This window comes from Zootoca vivipara, chromosome 13 (assembly GCF_965207765.1).
Source record: "Zootoca vivipara chromosome 13, rZooViv2.hap1.1, whole genome shotgun sequence".
NCBI lineage: Eukaryota > Metazoa > Chordata > Lepidosauria > Squamata > Lacertidae > Zootoca > Zootoca vivipara.
This window is the reverse complement of record NC_142596.1, coordinates 6007430-6021236: the sequence shown is the minus strand read 5'-3', so window position 1 is coordinate 6021236 and position 13807 is coordinate 6007430. Positions and strand designations below refer to the sequence as shown.

The 13807-nt window shown below is 47.3% G+C and overlaps 1 protein-coding gene across 1 annotated transcript in view; it reads left to right on the top strand.

Moving 5' to 3' along the window:
* LIPC (lipase C, hepatic type) overlaps nt 1-13807 on the top strand; it is a 53673-nt gene that overhangs the window by 25522 nt on the left and 14344 nt on the right. Inside the window, exons 2-3 of the mRNA XM_035132173.3 lie at nt 7957-8132; nt 10764-10943. Coding sequence (XP_034988064.3) covers nt 7957-8132; nt 10764-10943 — 356 coding nt within the window. The remainder of the gene's footprint in view (nt 1-7956; nt 8133-10763; nt 10944-13807) is intronic.

Below are 13807 nucleotides of genomic sequence, written 5' to 3'. Positions count from 1 at the left end.
TCCCCAAAACTCTGGTGTGTTTCATACGAACACATGAACCTGCCTCCTGGGGCCCCTTCTAAACTACGGGGTACCTGGTGGCAAGTCCCGCAGGAGTGCACAATCCCATGACAAATGCTAGCACGTAGTCTGGCAGGCCAACAAGTCCAAAGTCCAAGTTCCTGCCTCTGCAGCTACCAGCACAGCCCCAAAGAGCTCCCTGGAACACCCAAGCTGTGGTCCAACCAACATGGGAAGTTGAGCAGACACAGCACCTCCGCTCTGGTGATGGGTCCTACTGCTCTGGTTCTTGTGCACTGACCTCCATGCCCTTGCCACCCTCCATTGCCCCATGAGTACTTTCTACGCCAACCTCTCCTTCTCCATCCCCAGCCTGTCCCGGTGTGTTCCAGGCATGGCTAGACCCCTCTCCAGGATCCTCTTCCTCCTCCCCGCTGTTCTGCCAATTCATGACACCTCGACTGTATCAGTTGCACTAGCTCCTAGTCTGTTTCCAAGGGTAATTCTGGTTGCCCTTCATAGTTTGGGAAGGCACTCCTGGAACGGCCATCTCCTCTCATGTGAAATCTGCCCAGCATATTTTAAGGTTAGTGTTTCACTCTGTTTTCAAAGGCAGGGTTGGTGTCAACATGCAGGAAGGTTTTCTTTGTCCCTGCTCCAAGAGCTATGGGGAGCTCCTCCTCTTTTATCTTTGTTCAACTGGCAATTGAGGGGTTTGGACTAGATGAGCCTTGGGATCCCTTCCAACTCTGCAATCAATGCACTAAGAAGCAGCAGACTCCAAAGCTTGTTTAAAAAGGGACAGATTTCATAAAAGTGTCCCTTTTTAAACAAGCTTTTGAGTCTGCTTCTTCTTAGTGCATTGCTTTCTCGTGCTGCTGTTTTTAGTATTGTTAATTTGTGTTGTAACAATTAGACCGCTGTGGCTTTTATGTTGGCTGTTTGCATGTAAGCTCCTTTGAGCAGCTCCTTTGCTGAGGGGAGAAGTGGGCCATACATATTTTAAACAGATACACTATCCTGAGTCAGACCATTAGCCCATCTAGTTCACTGTTGTCTACCCAGAGTGCCAGTGGCTCTCCAGGATTTCAGGTGGGATTCTCTCCCAGCCCTACGTGGAGATGCCCCTGGGGATTGATCCTGGGATCTTCTCCATGTAAAGCAGGTTCTCTGCCACGGAGCTCCAGGCCCTATAACTGAGCAGGGAGTTAATGTTGCCAAAACCTAGAATTGGATGCCCCCTGTTGAGGGTGTGGGGATTTGAAGGGCCGGATGTCCATAGTGAACCAGAAGTCCTGGCCCAGGAAGGGTACATTGAGCCAGCATATCTCTGGCCCAAGGAACGCGCTGCCCCTTCTAACTGCAAGGTCTTCCACTCAGAAGCTCTACTCTATTCAAAACCACTCTGTCTCACCCAACCCCATCTCCACAGAAATGAATGACCACTAAAGCAGGAAAGGAGAGGGGGAAGTGGATTCTGACAGACCTGGGACAGAAAGAGGCACGTAACTCACCATAGTTCATGGTCATTCGCTCATTAATTCAACAAATTCACTGTTGCCAAGGCACCAGCAGTGGGCTGGGTTGGGATATGGAGTGGAATGTTTGCTTTGCATGTTTGCTGCTACAATTGTTCATTGATTTGTTACACGTTAATCGTTCCTAAGCTTACAATACAAATAAATGCTGTTGCATCTGTTGGACTCTGGAGAGGAATCACCAGCCTGATGCCACTGCCTTGACTGGCATTCACAGGGCTCTCTTTGCACAGCCCACTCCAGTGCAGGTGAGATAGAAGGCAGAGAAGGAAGTGGCATTTGTCAAAGGAGGTGCTGAGGTCGGATGACACAGGAAACCCTTTTGCAAGAGGGCAGTTGATCCCAAAGATGGGCACCATGGCAGGGACCTTTAGGCTCCTGAGCTCTCAGAATGGTTTCCCTCCACTCGGCTGCATCCCTCCAGCGGCTTGGCTGAGACCAGCTGGCATTGGGCCCCTCCCTTCTCTGAACTGTCTTGAGCAGTGGCTATGAGACCTGAATTTTACTGGGTTTCCTCTTTCCTCCCTGTCACTTTCCCCTTTTGTGTTGCATTTCTTACATAGTAAGCCATTGTTTTAAGTGTATTTATCGATCTCTTTGCCCCCCACCCCCCAGAAAAGCTCTGGAAGGGCTCTATAAGCAAGACAGTCCCTGCCCTCAGACTTACAGTTTAAAGAGACATGACACAAAAAGGAAACGGATTAGGTGGGAGAAGGAGATAAGCAAATTCATGTATAAATTCTTAGTTGCACTTTCTTCTAATGACCAGGCTGCTGTCTAGGGGTGGATGATGGAGGCATCACCAGAGCTGCTAGGGGGGTTGCCTTGAATTCTTTGGAAGGAAACTGGCATATGTATAGAATTACGGTGTGCGAGACGGCACCATCCTTTGCCTAAGAAGAGTGTGCATTGGGAAGGGTCCACAGATCCATGACAGAGCAGCTGCTTTGCAAGCAGGTCCCAGGTTCAATCCCTGATGGGCCATTTCCAGAGAAGGCTAAGAACGACTCCCTAGAGAACCACTGCCAGTCAGTCATAGAGAGTCCTGACCTAGAGGAACCAGTGGCTTGGCCTGGGATAAGAAGGCCGTGTCCAATGTTCCTCTTGTGGAAGAGGCTTGTGCTCTCACCTCTTCAGGGGATAGATATGGGCCAATGGACACACCACAAAACTGGAGTGAGCCTTTCCCAGCCACACCCTGCCCGGCTTCCTCTCAGACAAATCACAGCCCATTTCTGTGGGCTGCTTTGTGTACCTCTGCAGCCCCATTCCCACTCCACCAACCACCGAGGCGCAGCCCAGAGTCCATTCCATTCTTCCACGACAATGACCTGGGATCATTTGTTTTTAAACCTTTCTAGTGCTCTACTCTGTTTTTCTCCAAAGCAGTTTGTTTTAGAAAGAAAAGAAAATACATAAAGCCAATAAAAATCACCCACTATTAAAACAATTATTAAAATTTAAAAAATGGTTCTGAAACCTCTCGTCTGCTGTATTGGCTCCGTCTGGCTCTGTGTGACACCAGGCTGGCAGCTCAGCTGGTCCATGTGCCAAAGCTCAACTTTGAGATGCAGGCCCAACCTTGGCTGCAAGGTTGTTGTTGTTGTTTAGTCGTTTAGTCATGCCCGACTCTTCGTGACCCCATGGACCAGAGCACGCCAGGCACTCCTCTCTTCCACTGCCTCCCACAGTTTGGTCAGACTCATGTTGGTAGCTTCGAGAACACTGTCCAACCATCTCGTCCTCTGTCATCCCCTTCTCCTTGCACCCTCACTCTTTCCCAACATCAGGGTCTTTTCCAGGGAGTCTTCTCTTCTCAGGAGGTGGCCAAAGTATTGGAGCCTCAGCTTCAGGATCTGTCCTTCCAGTGAGCACTCAGGGCTGATTTCCTTCAGAATGGATAGGTTTGATCTTCTTGCAGTCCATGGGACTCTCAAGAGTCTCCTCCAGCACCATAATTCAAAAGCATCAATTCTTACTGACACTTTAATCGCTTTTCTATGCCAGGAGTATTCCAATATTTTCTTGCAGGCTGGCAGTGGGGAGAGAAGCAGCATCTTTCTGGCTCTACCCCCTCCCCATTTCAAAAGACACATTCCTGGTGGTACATTGCTCCTTTCTTTAAGTCTGCAATGCAGAGCTGATGCTGAATTGAGGTCTTTTTCATCATATTTTGTTAAGTTGGCATTTGCACAAGATTACCTTGCTGTGACATCACAGTGCAGAGGGATAAAGCAGGAGTGTGGAGGGAAAACAAAGCCTCGTGATGACTACCAGCATCTTCTGTAGAAATCAGAGAGGGAACTCCAAAACTCTAGCAGCTGAATCAGCCATGGCCCAGTCTTTCTGAAAGCCACCCACACTCACCTGTGAGGACCTTCCAGACATTGCTGGACTCCAGTCAGCCCAGGTCTGCATGGCCAGCAGTAAGGAAAGGTGGGAGCTGGAGTCCATTGTGTGGCGATGCCCCGAGTCCTCCCCGCGAGAAATAAAGACACAAGACACAAGATATAGGGTTAATGGGCATGAAAGGCCACAACTTTATTGATTACGACTGTAGAGGGGTATTGGCATAGGCATTGGATCTAACCGACTATATCTGACTCCAGCCCGCTCTGCTGGCAGTCTGTGAAGGGTTAACCACCGTTGGATGAGTCCTGCGATGCACATCAACTAGGAACTCATCCTGGGGCCACCATTAGGGGCGTGCCCTCAGGCCCTCACCTTCCACGGCTTCGGACATGGCAACGCCCCGGACTCCTTAGGGGAGTACCCTTCCGCATTTGGGGGAGGTGATGGCAGCAACCTCCCCCTCCCGCACCTGTACCTTCTTGAGATAATCCAATGCCTACCGCCCAAACCCCAAGTTGTGACGATTTGCATACGCGGCAGGCAAAAACCACAAGGCCAGAGCCAATTTGCCGAGTGGGAAAAATCCTACCAGGTCCCAGATGGTGACCAAAAATGTGCGCAGCAACGTCGAGAGCAAACCTGCCTAAAAGAGGGTGGGTGGGTGGGAAAAGCAGGTCCGGGTCCGGAGGAAAGAGGCTGTATCGCCGCCGCGCGCTCCCTTAAATGCGCGAGCCGCGCCCCCAAGGAGCATCCTGATTGGGTGCGCCATGGGCGCGCCGCGGCGGGGAAAGAACCAATGGGCTGGGGGGAATGCTAGCCATTCCCCCTCCACGTGAAGGACTCGCGGGCCCACAACATCTCCTCCCCCCGAAGAGGGAAGAGGATGCTGTAGAAATCAGAGAGGGAACTCCAAAACTCTAGCAGCTGAATTAGCCATGGCCCAGTCTTTCTGAAAGTCACCCACACTCACCTGTGAGGACCTTCCAGACATTGCTGGACTCCAGTCAGCCCAGGTCTGCATGGCCAGCAGTAAGGAAAGGTGGGAGCTGGAGTCCATTCATGTCAGTCCACCCCTCAACTTCCCCAGCCCTGCTTTACAGGTTCCTTCTTCAGAATCTGGAGTCGCCTGTGCTCAGCCCTAAAAGAAAAGAGTAGGATGATGAAAGGCCTGCTCTTCGCCTGTGCTCTGATGGACACATGGAACTCTTGTGTGAGGAGGAGTCTCCTTCCTCTGACAATGTGAGCTTTGCACATACGGAGCTGAGAGAGGGAAAGGGAGCTTTTGCAGGTGTGGGGCTGGTTCTCTGTGGGTATGGAGAGCCTGCACCAGCAAGAGGCTGCTGGGTGAAAGTGTTTCTCCTTGAATAAGTGATACTTAACATTAATAAGTGTAATCCTAGCTAAGAATTTCTTTTTTAATTAAAGTGATGAAAAGAATGGCTTTGTTCTGACATTTACAGCTCACAGCTTGCCTTTTTGCTTAATGTGATTAGTTAGTGTTGTGGTGCTCAGTGGCAGATAAAGTCTTGTTAAAGTTATATCAGGATGCAAGTCACATTAATGCTGTAGAAATTAACAGGGATGAACAGAGGAAGTAAACAGTTCAGGAAAACCAGTTCAAGCTCCAGCAAATGAATAGACGTTTGAATCTGGTTCTGAGACTAGAGATCAATGACACTGTGGATTTGGGTTTCCAATCTTCAATTCACCACATTTTTGCATCAGCTTCCAATTTATTTATTTTAAGTCAGCATTTTGGGGTACATTTATGCAAATAGACACATTCTATATGCAATTTTGCCTACCATAAATATTTCTAGAAACAAATTCCCTGAAGTCAATGCCTTTTTATGTTCCCAAATACATGTATACTTTTATGCATTCTTTGGTTGGACAATTGCACGGCAAATTCTGCAGGGTAGCTGCCACTTGGCAGAGGACCATTTGGTTGTTTTGGGAAGTGTGGCAGGGGGTGGGGGTTCACATTAAAATGCACACAAAATTAAATTTCTCCCCCATATTTGAATTGTGGCAAAACTGCCAAATGGAAAGAAAATGGTTAGCGTCACCAGAGATTGTTTCTTGTCCTTCACAGATGATGCAGCAACATGCTTAGTAGAAGGCATTCATAATGTACATGCATGGCCAATGAAGGCAACTAAAGGGGGTCTCATCATCTGTCACTGCCCCAAGTTTTGTTTTGTTTTTGTTTTTTACTTTTTGACCCACTGAATGAGAGATCCAGCATAAGCAACAAAGTTCTCTCTTGGTGAACTTCACTGCACCAGCCTTATTTCCTGGCCACCAGGAGTCCCTTCGCAGTGTCAGCCAGTTCCCCCATTCTCTTTGTCACCTTGTTGAGGAAAAGTGTGTTTATAAGAACACAGGAGCCTTATTAGAATGAAGTTGGCAGCCAAAATGCTCTCTAGAACGTTGGAACAAGGCCTGTGAAACAGGCAGCCATCTCCTTTCAAAAATAACAACTTGATAGGTTTGCATCCTGTTCCATACACCCTGGGGCCTTTCATGGAAAGAAAGAAGAAAGCACCAGACCCACCAAACAAAACTCATCAGATGGGTGACTACGAGATCACCTGACCCCATTGACACCCACCTGATTGCTTCAGTCAGCAGAACCGGCACAGTTACAGGTGCCACATAAAACCCATTCCACATTTGTAAGAACTCCATCTTTTAGTGTGACAGCACCTGCACTTTGGAACTCCCTGCCTATTGATATCAGGTACCTTCACTGTACCATTTTCAGCATCTGCGGGGGGGGGGGGTTGTTTAGACAAGCCTACCCAGATATTTAGAAAATTGATGCAAGTTTTGATCTGTTTTTAGTTTACTGTCTTTTTTTATAATAATTTTTATTGGTTTTTCCAAATATTTTCCATCATAACATCCATTTTGTAAATAGAATAAGCAAACATTTGGCTATATAAGTCTGGAACTTCCCTCATCCTCGACTAATGGTTTTCCAGCTTAATCTCTAGTATGCATTTTTTTCTTATTAATATTACTATTAAATCATAATCTTAAATAAACAATTTGTAAATTACTTTTAGTAATAAATGATAATTTAAGCCTACAAAACTTCTTCTAATCCTATTAGCAATGTCAGTTGTTTACAGTTGTCTTTCAGGTACAACATAAATTTATTCTAGTCCAGGCATCCCCAAACTTCGGTCCTCCAGATGTTTTGGACTACAATTCCCATCATCCCTGACCACTGGTCCTGTTAGCTAGGGATCATGGGAGTTGTAGGCCAAAACATCTGGAGGGCCGGAGTTTGGGGATGCCTGTTCTAGTCTTTAAAAAAACTCTGGTCCTGCTGGTTCCGAATTTTCCCAGTCAATTTTGCCAATTCGGCATAGTCCATTAATGTCATCTGCCACTCTTCTTTCGATTGTATCTCTTCCTGCTTCCATCGTTGGGCTAATAATATTCTCGCTGCAGTTATAGCATATAAAAATAATGTCTTATCCTGCATGTGTATTTCTCCACCTACAATTCCTAAGAGGAAGGCTTCTGGGTTTTTTTTTTACAAATGTATATTTCAACATTTTTTTTAGTTCATTATATATCATTTAGTTCATTATATATCATTTCCCAGAATGCATTTACTTCCTTACCACCACATTTGATAAAAAGTACCATCTTTTTCTTTACATTTCTAACATAATCAATGTTAGAAATTTGTTAGAAATTTGTTAGAAATCAATGTTAGAAATTTGTTTTATACATTTTTGCTAATTTCACTGGCGTTATATACCATCTATACATCATTTTCATTACATTCTCTTTAAGTAAACTGCATGCTGTAAAGTTTATTCCATCCTTCCATAATTTTCCCCATCTTCTAACTGAATATTATGACCAATATATTTTGCCCAATGTATCATACTTTTTGAAAGTCTTGCATTGTTTTTTTCTTCACCTTGTTTATTGTTTTATCTTTTTTGTAAACCAATTTGAGTTTTTCATTTTTTGTTTACAATCAAGTGGTGTGTAAACTTTATGGGGGGAAAAACCCATAAATTTCTGAAACATCTCTTTGCAGGGCCACAACTGCAGCCGATCCGAAGGACCAGTCATTCCCGCTCCGAAACAAAGTTCCTGCTCTACTCAAATACCATTGAAGAAGGCTGCCTGATTGAATTTAACCAGTTCGATACTCTTGAAAAATGCCGTTTCAATGCCTCTCTTCCTTTGGTGATGATAGTCCACGGATGGTCGGTAATGAACTTCACAGCACGTTTTCTTTCTTATCCAGGGATGTTGCTCAGCTGAATTTTGATATCTAGATAAATCTGGTCTCATACAGGATCCCCCCTCTTCATTTTTTCTCAAAGGTTGTTCATTGGCCTGCTCTGTGTAGGAGGTGGTAGAGTCCTGACCCATTGTTATGGGCTGTACCATCTAGAGGCAGCAGGTGGGCATTGCCATTTTTCAAACTCCCTACCAGAAAAGACAAGCATAGCAGGGAGAAAGGTTCCTTCCTCACTCTGCTGTGCTATTTTCTACGTGAAGAGAGGTTGTTGTGGGGTGGGAGGGAACGGCATAACAAAGGGGCATTCAAACCTACACTGCACTGGCACAGCCCCTTCTCCCATTTCAGGATTTTACCACCTCCCAGCGGCGGATCGTGTCTTCCCAGCGCCTGGGGGGGCATACCTGGGGCACCCCAGGGAGGCGGGACATGGAGGGCAATGTGAGGAGGGTGACACTGGGCAGGCATGCACCCTTCCACTCAGCCTGATCACGTGCCTGTTGCATCCTTCTGATGCCCTGTGGGATCAGACTCACAAACCAGCATGGGGCTGGAAAGGGCGGCGTGGGGAGCAAAATGCACCCTGGAAAAAAGTGTGTCTGGGGCACTGGCCCTCTCACCCTGCCCACACTACACCTCTGCCACCTCCTTTTGCTCAATCTCAAATTCTTGCTACGCCAAGGATGCCTAATGCAAGTGTTTTGAATGACTCCAGACCATTCACGGCCGGTGCTAGGGCTTTTTGCGCCCTAGGCAAAAGCACCGTCCGGCGCCCCCCAGGCATATGTGTCATGACGCACGCACAACGCCACTGACGCCACTGCATCCCCTCCATAGGCAGGAGGAGCGCAAGCCAAAAGTGCAGTGAGCGCCAGCGGCAGCAGCAGCGCCCATAGCTGAAGGTTTCAGCTACGGGCGCTGCCGTCGCTTGCTCGCTGCAGCCGCTGAGGAGCTCACAGCGTCCTCTCCATGGGCGGGAGGAGTGCAAGCGCGCCATGGGAGGGCGGCGGTTGCGCGGGGGGGTTGCGGGGCAGGCTGGTCAGCGCCCCCTCCATTTTCGCACCCTAGGCAACTGCCTAGTTGGCCTAAATGGACGCACCGGCCCTGAGACCATTTGCAGACACGGGTATATTTAGCCTAGAGAGCAGAAGGCTGAGAGGAGATGTAATAGTCATCTTCAAATATCTGAAGGGCTGACACATGGAAGATGGAGCAAGCTTGTTTTCTGCTGCTCCAAGGGGGCAGGACCCAAACCATTGGATTCAAATTACAAGAAAGGAGATTCTGACTTAACATTGGGAAGAACTCATTAGCGCTCACCCAAAGTTTGTGGTCCTTTGGAATATTGAAGATGTCATAGTTTTAAGAAATATTATTTATTCACATATTTACACCTTCAGTCTGCTTGGAGGAATTCCAGAACTTACAGCATGGCCATTTCAAGAGGGACTAATTCCCCACATTAATGCAGCACTGGATTGCAAGGCATCTCTCCCAGCCAGCCTTCAGCCAACCTGCCCAAGATGGATCTCTCACTTTGTTCTCTCCCTTCTTCTTCCCAGCACACCTTGCTAAAGACTCTCATTTCCTGTCACTTCACACCCAGTTAACCTAGCAACCTTCTTTCTGCCCAGGCCCAAGATTCCTCTTGGATGGGCCATCAGCACCTTTGGTCATGTTAACACCTCTATCCCACGTGAGGCCCTGGCTTGGAAAGGTAGCTTAGCCTGTATTTTTCCACTGGCCTGCAGTCTTCCTTTCAATACTCCAGATAATCGAAATCCTACCATTTATTAATTTCTAGGGGGTTTGGGGGGGGGAGTCCCAGGCCGCCCCCTCAAACCTATAACAAGATATTATATTCACTCACCCCAAAAGGATGAGGAGAATCTATTTAGTCATGGTCTTAACCATACACCTTTTAAAAAACAACAGCAACATGCTATTGCATTCAGTTGGCCTCACATGCAGAATTATACTCTTTCTTTCCACCGAAATAAGGGTGTGTGAGAGTAAATATAAGCATGTCACCATACAGATGTCAAAAATATAAAACTTCTGTCCTGGGAATTGTTCATGCTGCCGCAGATGGACAAAACTGGAGCCCCAATTCAAGGATGTGACAGGCTGTCTTTGGCCATTAGGAAGAAATCACCCAAGGCACACTGTTGGGGTTTGCAAGGAGTTGGTGGCCTGGCCGTCAGCTGGCTCTGAGCAATTCTCCAGGCCTGCCCTTGCTTGGGCTATCAGGGAGGGGGTCTCTTTCCCAAGTCCTCCCTCCAAGCTACGAATCAATCACAGGCACCAAGCGAGTTACCAGGCTTTATTGGCTTCTTCTCTGGCACCAGCTACAGAACATCAACCAGCAAGTCTAATACATGGCAGGCATGCTCTCTCTCTCTCTCCCCTGGCAGGTTAACTCAATTTATAGGGGCTGAGGAATTCTGTCAATCATCCAGCCCCATCACATGGTCCCACTTTGGGGACCAATTGTTACCACCTGCCTGAGGGGCTCCACCCAGGGGTACTTGCTCACAGGCTCGCTACTTCACGACAGGGCATCATTTTACAGACTTGGTTTTCTTCCATGACTGCAGGTGGATGGAAGGCTAGAAGGCTGGATTTGGAAGCTGGCCGAAGCCCTAAAATCCCAGCTGACACAAACAAACGTGATCATCACTGATTGGCTGGCCCTTGCGCATGCGCACTACCCCATTGCAGTGCAGAACACCCGAGATGTTGGCCAAGAAATCGCTCGATTCCTGGAATGGCTGGAGGTAAGCGTACTCAGAGACAGGAGACAGTATGAAGTGTGTGTTTAATGCCGCTTCCCTACCACCCCAGCTCCCGCAACTTACAATTTGTAAATGTGTCTTGTGCCGGCCACTTATAGCTATGGGCTGGTGTAGAGGTGGGGGACCACTTTTCCAGCACCAACCCTGGAGTGCAAACCACTGGCAACAGATCCTCTGCCTTTGTTGGTTTGGTCTACGCAGGAGGTGGTAAAGTCCTGATGTGATGGTATAATAATAAATAATAATAATAATAATAAACCTTTTTTGTCACTACACTACCTGTGTGCAGTGAAATTAAACGAGCCCCCTTCCACCCCTACACATACACTCAGTCTTCTTCGCACTATTTTTTTCCCATTCAGCAGCCCAACAGCCCATGGATAAAAATTGTTCTTTAACCTTTTGGTGCGGCTGACTATACTTCTATATCTCCTGCCCAAAGGTAGGAGATTACAGAGGTGCTGCCCGGGGTGTGATTTGTCCCTCAGAATTTTCCTCGCTCTCCTGAGGCAGCGGTCTCCTGTGATGTCATCTAGTGAACTCAGGGGACAGCCCATGATATCATGTGCTGTATTCACCACCCTCTGTAGGGACTTTCTGTCCATGGCTGTCAAACCAGCGCACCACACTGTAATACAGTATGAAATGACACTTTCTATTGTGGACCAGTAGAAAGAGATCATCAATTTTTGTTTGACATTGTACTTACGCAAGAGCAGGCTTCCTCAACCTCGGCCCTCCAGATGTTTTGAGACTACAATTGCCATCATCCCTGACCACTGGTCCTGCTAGCTAGGAATCATGGGAGTTGTAGACCAGAAACATCTGGAGGGCCGAGGTTGAGGAAGCCTGGTATAGACTCTACCACCTTGAGGCAGCAGGTGGGCAATGCCATTTTTCAAACTCTCTGCCTGAGAAAAAAACGAGCATGACAAGGAGGAAGGAGGAGGAGGAGGAGGAGGAGGAGGAGGAGGAGGAGGAGGAGGAGGAGGAGGAGGAGGAGAGAAGAAGAAGAAGAAGAAGAAGAAGAAGAAGAAGAAGAAGAAGAAGAAGAAGAAGAAGAAGAAGAAGAAGATATTTCGCCTTTCACTCCCCTTAAGGAGTCTCAGAGCAGCTAACAATCTCCTTTCTCTTCCTCCCCCCAACCACAACAAATGCTCTCTGAGGTGAGTGAGGCTGAGAGACTTCAGAGAAGTGTGACTAGCCCAAGGTCACCCAGCAGCTGCATGTGGAGGAGCGGGGAAGCGAACCCGGTTCACCAGATTATGAGTCTACCTCTCTTAACCACTACACCATGCTGGTTCCTACTTCAGTCCTCACCCGGCTGTGCTAATTTTCTACATGCAGTGAGCTGTACCATCAGGGCAGGGTTGGAGGAAGCTCTTTTCTCATGGCTCATCCACACTCCTGCTTGTCCCACCAACTTCCCCTGGGAAAACCCCCTATTTACCACAGAATTGGAGCAAATGTCAACCAGCAAATTCACATTTGCTCCGATTCCATGGTAAAAAGTGGGTTTCCCTAGCAAAAGCCGTGGGACAAATGGAAAATTGTTTGGATCCAGGATTTCTAAGCACAGGACAAGCAGAAGTGTGGATGAGGCCTCAAAGGTTGCACTAGGGCAGGCATCCCCAAACTGCGGCCCTCCAGATGTTTTGGCCTACATCTCCCATGATCCCTAGCTAACAGGTCCAGTGGCCGGGGAAGATGGGGATTGTAGTCCAAAACATCTGGAGGGCCGAAGTTTGGGGAAGCCTGCACTAGGGGTTTTCCTACTGATCACCAGCTGCAACCATACAATCTACTGAAGATACGGTACTGCAAAGAGAGCATTAGTCTAGAAGGGGGAGTGATCATTGTGGTGGCAGAATTTAAACAAGGAAGTAAAGTATATTCAGTGTTGATTAGGGAGAGTGGAGTGCCCCGGGCCAATTTTGACCCCACAGGCTTGTATTCATATCAGCTCTCTATAGCCTGTCATTCTGTCAATTCATATGCAGTTGAGGAGTCTTACATTTCGGACAAGGATGCGGAACTTGCAATGTGCCAGTGTCTCTCGGGAAGGTAGAAAGCATTGCTTGAAGCAAAGGGTGAAATGAACAAGCATGAAAATTTTCACGTCTGCAAAGCAATCCCTTTTATTTATCATTTATTTGTTTTTCATTAGTTTCATAAAATTTATATACCACTTGATTGTAAACAAAACAAACCCCACTCAAAGCAGTTTACAAAAATAATAAACTAATAAAATCATAAGTGACAACAGTTAGAAACAACTACTTAAAACATTTTACAAAATAATTAAAGTCAACCATAAACTAAAAACAGATTTAAAAACATATCAACAATCTGCATATCTGGGTCTAAAGAAATACGTTTTTAAACACAGTTTTTCTGCCATGGTAGGGCTTGCTGATCAGAAGGTCGGCGGTTCGAATCCCTGTGACGGGGTGAGCTCCCGTTGCTTGGTCCCAGCTCCTGAAAACCTAGCAGTTCGAAAGCACGTCAAAATGCAAGTAGATAAATAGGAACCGCTACAGAGGGAAGGTAAACGGCGTTTCCATGTGCTGCTCTGGTTTGCCAGAAGCGGCTTTGTCATGCTTGCCACATGACCTGGAAGCTATACGCCGGCTCCCTCGGCCAATAATGCGAGATGAGCGCGCAACCCCAGAGTCTGTCACAACTGGACCTAATGGTCAGGGGTCCCTTTACCTTTAATAAGGAACACAGTTCCTGCATTATTTGTAAAGGAAATCAAGCAACTCCCTGTGATTTCTGCCCTACAGAGTGGGATAAAGCCGCCAGCAGGGGGTGCACTGCTAACTTGTGGAATTAACTGACCCATG